The 7,137-nt window shown below is 32.3% G+C and overlaps 1 protein-coding gene across 1 annotated transcript; it reads right to left on the bottom strand.

The window, feature by feature from the left end:
* Positions 1-4,763: 4,763 nt before the first annotated feature.
* LOC149945772 (tubulin beta chain-like) lies at positions 4,764-6,355 on the bottom strand. The gene is made up of 5 exons (XM_090174968.1): positions 6,308-6,355; positions 5,892-6,245; positions 5,638-5,768; positions 5,335-5,483; positions 4,764-5,030 (listed from the first exon to the last, which is right to left on the bottom strand). The coding sequence occupies exons 1-5, from the start codon at positions 6,338-6,340 to the stop codon at positions 4,852-4,854; spliced, it is 846 nt and encodes a 281-aa protein (XP_090031094.1). The 5' UTR covers positions 6,341-6,355; the 3' UTR covers positions 4,764-4,851.
* Between the last annotated feature and the right edge of the window lie 782 nt (positions 6,356-7,137).

Genomic DNA, 7,137 nt, shown 5'->3' with positions numbered 1-7,137 from the left:
CGATTTTGTTCAAACTCAGGGATTAAGTAGGCATTAATGAGTCATGGAAATTGAAAAAAGGAAAAGTTTCAACGGGCATTAGTTTTGCCATGGAAACCGAAAGTGTTTTTAACAACACAAAATGGAAAATTCCTTAAGGAAAATAACATGGGGTTTTGAAAATTTTCCAAAAAATAAATTTTTTAAAATGCAAAAAAAACTAGAAAAAATGTATCAATATTGACGAAAAAAAATAAAATTTATCAAAATTTTATTATTTTTTTCAATTTGATGAAAATGGGTAAAAATGCAAATGTTTTGATAGAAAATTAATAAAATGGATTTTATTGATAAAAAAAATCTTAAATGTGATAAAAATCAATTGTGTTTATCAGATTGATAAAATGAGATAAATTTGACCAAATTTTGAAGTAGTGACTAATTTTGATAAACTTTAATGAAATTAATAAAAATATTGATTAACTTTGATAAAATTTAATAAAATTACTAAAAATTGATATATTTAATATAGTATGGTATAAATTGTGATAAAATCGATATATTAGAACACTTTTTGATCAATTTAATCAAAATGGGTAAAATTATATAAAAATAGATATAATAATAAATAGAATTCCATTGCAAAAATATTGTGCAAATAACATTAGATAGCTGAGTCAAATGGTATATTTATTCACTTTGTTCTATAAATCTATTAATGTTTCGTAAGTTCCGCGCCACACTTAACCCATATCGGTTGTTTCGGTACCGAAGTCACTGACTTTCGAATTTCGCAAATGCGAAGATGGATGTTAATCCAGTAAATGTTGTGCAGTGTTTAAAAGAGTTAGTTGAATCAAAGATAATTTAAACTCGTACCCTAGATTCGAATTGTGAGAGCTTTCCCATTGACGGTTTTGTTACGAAGCGTTTACCCTTTTTCGGCACGTGACCTCCGAAAATTCGGGCTCCATCGGTTGCGGTAAGGCGCAAACAGTGGAGCTAATTTTTTCTGCGTTCCAGCTCGAAGTGAGTAAACGCTATCGGAAACGCGCGAGAGAGTGAATTCGTATCTAGGGTACGAGTTTAAATTATCTTTGGTTGAATTAGAATTCCCTTCGTACGTTGCAAGTTCATAAAATTGTATAACGCAGTGTTTCCACTTGGAGGGAAAAAATCCTTTTTAGGGGAAAACGGACAGCTAGAGCTAGATTAATTAAAGTGCTATTATAACTTTATAAGTGATTTGATAATGTGATATTAAACACAAGTGTTAACTCTGTAATAGTTAAAAAATAAGTTTAAGAGTTTTAGAAAAATTATAGAATTTAATTATATATTTTATCAATTAATTAAAGGGGTAATTAATGAGTTTAAATTTAGTTTCCCGAGTGATTCGTGAGTGAAGCTGCAGACAAAATTGCTTTTGAAAAGGGGGGAAATAGCGGGGGGAAAGGCTTTTAAATACGGGGGAAATCAATTTTTAAGTTACCAAAAGAGAGGAAAATTAAGTCGCCCGAGTGGAAACACTGTATTACACGCTTCCCGACCTCGTTTATTACGACGGGGTAGTTCGCAGCAATAAGTAAAAGAAAGATGATAATGTCCGACAATGATTAGGATACTCAATGAAACGTGATTGAAATGTCTTTATTGATATATAAAACAAGTTGGCAAGCCAAAATATACCTCTCCTCGGAAGAATTGTCCCTAGTGGTATTAATTTCTCGAGATATTATTTGTTAAAAATGTTATCCCAGTTCTATCCCGCCCGGTATAAAATTTTAACTATAATTAAAATAATTGAGACGAAACGACCAATTTTAATTTATTCAGAATATCATAAGTTAAGTAGTTACAACAGTGAGTTAGACGTACTATAACAATGCACAATTGAATTAAACCCTTTTTACAGTACAAGTTTATCAGTTAATATAATACGAAGCAAATTTTAATGAAAGAAATATCTACAGAGGGTATTATAACGACCGTTCGCTTTTTGGTTTATAATTTTAACGGAATCGGGCCGATTTTAATTAAACTATAGGGAATATTCTTTTAACAAAATTTCGATAAACTAAGGCCGCGCGATAAATTTACGAGATAATTTCCCGTCGCCGTTATATCGAAAATTTATTTGATTCGGGATTGCCAGAATTGTAATGTTGTGGGCGAGTGATTAGAAAATAAAATGGCAACCAGAATTATGCAAAATTATAAATATTTATTTTTATTCAGAACAGTCTATGGAACGTTCTAGATTTAACTTTCATCAATAACCCAACAATATATATCCCTTCTACGTAATTGTACAGAACTGGTACTCAAGTGTCTAAGACTAGATTTGTCTTAGTTCATCGTGATTGAAAAATCAACCAAAACACACTTACACTTAAGTAAATATCATAAATTATAATGAGTAATATTAACTAAATTCGAACTACCTAACTATAAACTGTCTTAATTAACAGCTGAGAGCTGTTCGCTACTAATTACTTCTAATCTCCTTAAATAGCCTCACAGGTTGAGTTGATAATTTCAAGGGTATAATTAGGTTATTCCAATTCAAAAAATAATAACAATCAATTTTATCTTACAGCTGACTTGAGTTAGTTCACAATTACTTTAACACTTTAATGTGAACGGACGACATTGTAATGATCTTTTGATATTCGGCGATCCTTTTATCACTTTATCTCTAAAAAACAACCGATCATTTTAAGACAACAATTGTGATCAAGGCATAATAAGGATTTCACATTTGCGTGAATTTCGGTGTTTTTAGGTCAAATTTTGAAAGCTTGTATCTCCTAAACGGTGCATTTTAGCACCATGGTTCATTAGACATTTTCAACTCGTATTGACCCATAGAACACATTACAAAAGTTTCGGTACTCTTATCCGTAACACCCTGTATTTAGATATATGTTTATATAGGCTTCATTTTAACTAGTTGTACTTTTTAATTGTTATTGTAGGCTTACGTATTCTAATTTATTTATGTGACTATGATAAATCGAATTTAATAATTTTTAGCCGTTGTGCGTAGGAAATATATTTTAATGAGTATTAATAAAAATAAAGATTAATATATAAAGATTAATATATATATATATATATATATATATAAAAAGGGAAACAATCAACTTTTTTCTTCCTTGAAAGAGGGAATTTAAACATTTAGAAATAAAATAATTTAAAAAAACTTCTCGCCATATGGCGCCACAGGGGTAACAACTGGTATAACGAAAAGGTAAAACATTTTGCAAAAGCGATATTGAAATTTTGAAAAGCATGTGTGAAATATTAACTGAATACGTTTTGCTAGAAGAGGAAGAACCCTTAAAATATTTTTAAATTGAAATTAGTTTGTAAGAATGTAACTTAACTTTTGATTACTTATTGCGAATGTTTTCAATATTAATGGAAAATTACTCTTTCGTGTTTTAATCTCAATTCTTAAATTACACAGAAATGTGGTACCGTAGAACTCAGGATAAAACTTTTTAAAGGTTTAGACTACACTACAGGAAAACCCAAAATTTATTAATAGGGCGTGAATCACCAGATATTCTCTATCACACAGATAACAAATGTATAAGAAATAAAAGGTAATTGTCATGGTACATACATATGTCTTATTTTAATTATTATTTATTTATTTATTTATTTATGTTTATTGCTTTAAAAAGCAAGTTTTCTAAAACCACCTCAATTTGTCAACCATTGGATAAAATATTTCGCCAAAGAAATATTTTAATAATAATAATAATCAGCTAGGCTAATACCCGATTCACCACCAAAGGCCTAAGTCATCAAGCGATTTTTACATTTATAGATTTATAGAACCAAGTGAATAAATATACCATTTGACTCAACTATGTTATTTGCACAATATTTTTCCAATGGAATTCTATTCATTATTATATCCATTTTTATCCATTTTGATCAAATTGATCAAAAAGTGTTCTAATATATCGATTTTATCAAAAATTTATACCATACTATATTAAAGATATCAATTTTTAGTAATTTGATTAAATTTTATCAAAGTTAATCAATATTTGTATTAATTTTATTTAATTTTATCAAAATTAATCACTATTTCAAAATTTGGTCAAATTTATCTCATTCTATCAATTTGATAAACACAATTGATTTTTATCACATTTAAGATTTTTAACAATAATATCCATTTTAATTAATATTCTATCAAATCATTTGCATTTTTACCCATTTTCATCAAATTGAAAAAAATAATAAAATGTTGATAAATTTTATTTTTTTTCGTCAATATTGATATATTTTTCTAGTTCTTTTGCATTTGAAAAAATTGATTAAATTTTGATCAATTTGATTTTTTACGTCAATATTGATAAGTTTTTTCTAGTTCAATAATTTTGATTTGTTTGAAGTTCAAAATCCCATGTTATTTTCGGTAAGGAATTTTCATTTTTTGTTAACAAAAACATTTTCGGTTGGCATGGCAAAACTAATGCCCGTTGAAACTTTTCTTTTTGGGGATTTTCATGATTCATTAAGGCCTACTTAAAATCAGTGTGTTACACCTCGGGTTGTCTCCTTGAAAGTTTATTAAGCCTGTTATCGGTGACATTCTATGAAGTGAATAGCCCTTTGGTCTAATCATCTTTTACACCAGAGTTTTCGTGTACCACGTTAGTTTTAATGGAATAGGATTATCATTCGGGAATGCTATGTTAGGCTTATTCAAGTGGAATGTTCATCTCAGTAAACCTATGTATTAAAGACCAGATAAAACCGTAACGTAAAACAATTTCATTTAATTTAAAATAATTCAATATTAGTGTGCAATAGTTTTTAACAAAATGGCGGAAGAAACATCTAATTGGCTTAAGCTTCGGGTTCCAGTTCCGAATCTTCGAAATCCCCTTCGTCTTCCACGGTCGCCTCCTGGTATTGCTGGTATTCACAAATTAAGTCGTTGATGTTCGACTCGGCTTCGGTGAACTCCATCTCGTCCATTCCTTCTCCGGTGTACCAATGCAGGAAGGCCCTCCTTTTGAACATAGCTGAGGATAATACAAATCAAAATGAGAACAAGTCTGTAAGTTTGTTCAATAATTAAGTATAGTACCATTTACAGAAAATATATACTGTGAGCTAGAAATAACAAGACTACAGCGTACTGCCAATATGATTATACTTAGTTTACCAAATAATGTTCAGAACAACGACAAATGTTTTTAATCCTAAATTTATAGTTCAACCCAAACCGATAAATTTACCAATTGAATAAAAAACACGAAATCATGGTATTTAAGATGATACGCGAGTTTCAAATTGTTAGGTATAAAAAAAAGCATTTCTACTTACCTGAGAATTGTACACCTATACGCTTGAATATTTCTTGTATGGCCGTAGAATTTCCGACAAATGTGCCCGACATCTTTAGACCTCTCGGGGGAATGTCACACACCACCACTTTTACGTTGCTCGGAATCCACTCGACGAAGTAGCTGCAAGAAAACTAATGTTAGCGCCTAAGGAAATATAACATATGCTTGAGCCTTTGTCAGGAGTCTTATACACTTTGTCCGAACTAACATTAATCAAGCGCACTTTTGGCACCAGACACAGTCTATAACAGTGAAGAGATATTATGGTATACCTGCGGTTTTATTCTGAATATTGAGCATTTGGTCGTCGACTTCCTTCATGCTCATTCGGCCTCTAAACATCGTAGCGCAGGTCAAATATCTTCCATGTCGAGGATCGCAAGCCACCATCATGTTTTTGGCTTCGAACATCTATTTGTTAAATAAAACAAATCAACTTAAACATCTTATGCAGTCGATTCTCCAAATTAGGAAACGAAACTGTTTAGTGAGATAGATATTTAAATATCTAACGAAATCTCATACGCAGTGTACCTGTAAAGTTAACTCCGAAACCGACAGAGTTTTATAACCTTGACTTGTCCTCGCTGTGAGAGGAGCAAAGCCTGGCATGAAGAAATGGAGACGAGGGAAAGGAACCATATTGACTGCCAACTTGCGCAGATCCGCGTTGAGCTGGCCGGGGAACCTCAAACAGGTTGTAACGCCCGACATGGTGTGCGATATCAAATGATTCAGATCTCGGTAGCTGGGGTTTGACAGTTTTAAGGTACGGACACAAATGTCGTAAAGGGCTTCGTTGTCAATCGTGAATGTTTCGTCCGTGTTTTCCACCAACTGATGCACGGACAGAGTAGCGTTGTAGGGCTCCACCACGGTATCCGATACCTTTCAAACAAGGAACATCGCGGTTGTAACGCCGAAGATAGAGTCAATTTAAATAAACCTACTTTTGGTGACGGGACGACCGAAAACGTTGCCATGATTCGATCGGGATATTCTTCCTTATTTTCGACACCAGCAGAGTCCCCATTTCGGACCCTGTTCCGCCACCCAATGAGTGGGTCAATTGGAACCCTAGTAGATTTTTATCACTGCTAGTTTCCAGAAAGACATCTAAAATGTTAAGATGGGTTCGAGTGAACAATACTCACCTCATCTATCGTAATATGAACTATGCTCTAACAATAAATGGACCTAAATCGAACGTTTCTTAAACCCATTATCAATCTAAAACTTTAGGGCCACCAGAACATCATGGTTTATTAGGTGTTTTTTTTTCAGAAATCTTTACCATACAAGTAAATTTAAATAAAATAACTTAACGCTAATGTTATGAAATACTTCAGAACGATCATATTCTAGAGATGAATCACCATATTTGGCTGGCTTCAGGGAATAAAACAACTAAACGGGCCCATAAATAGAATTAGGGATCCCCTTACATGGCCTATTTAGCCAAAACACCATTGCACGGCTACTGCTAGCGACCTCAAATTCGCCTTTCGGTTAAGGTAGCCCAAGACCAAGGTAAATATGCTTAACAACGAAATTTTCTTACCTTCGCTCCAATTTGGTTCCCATATTGTCCAACTTGCACATGCACGATTTCTCTCATTTTGAAACAAAGTTCTGCAAATAAAAAACACCAAGAAAATGCTGTAATTAACGGTTCCTCAAGCGCTTCATTGAAAGTAGAATGTAACGAATCGATAACGCGAACACCTTTTATACCGTCCATAAAAAAAACTTAGGTGAACTCGATGAAATGGCGGGGTGT

Source organism: Leiobunum rupestre, chromosome 5 (genome assembly GCF_980474605.1).
Source record: "Leiobunum rupestre chromosome 5, qqLeiRupe1.1.hap1, whole genome shotgun sequence".
Classification (NCBI taxonomy): Eukaryota; Metazoa; Arthropoda; class Arachnida; order Opiliones; family Sclerosomatidae; genus Leiobunum; species Leiobunum rupestre.
The sequence above is the reverse complement of the archived record's forward strand: the minus strand, read 5'-3'. Positions and strand labels throughout refer to the sequence as shown.

Bases quoted from the DNA above. Each gene is read 5' to 3' on its own strand.
- LOC149945772 (XM_090174968.1), bottom strand. From the start codon at position 6,340: ATGGCAACGTTTTCGGTCGTCCCGTCACCAAAA. The intron at 6,246-6,307 runs GTAGGTTTATTT...CTTGTTTGAAAG, and splicing joins CGGTCGTCCCGTCACCAAAA to GTATCGGATACCGTGGTGGA. The intron at 5,769-5,891 runs GTACACTGCGTA...TTTAACAAATAG, and splicing joins TTTCGGAGTTAACTTTACAG to ATGTTCGAAGCCAAAAACAT.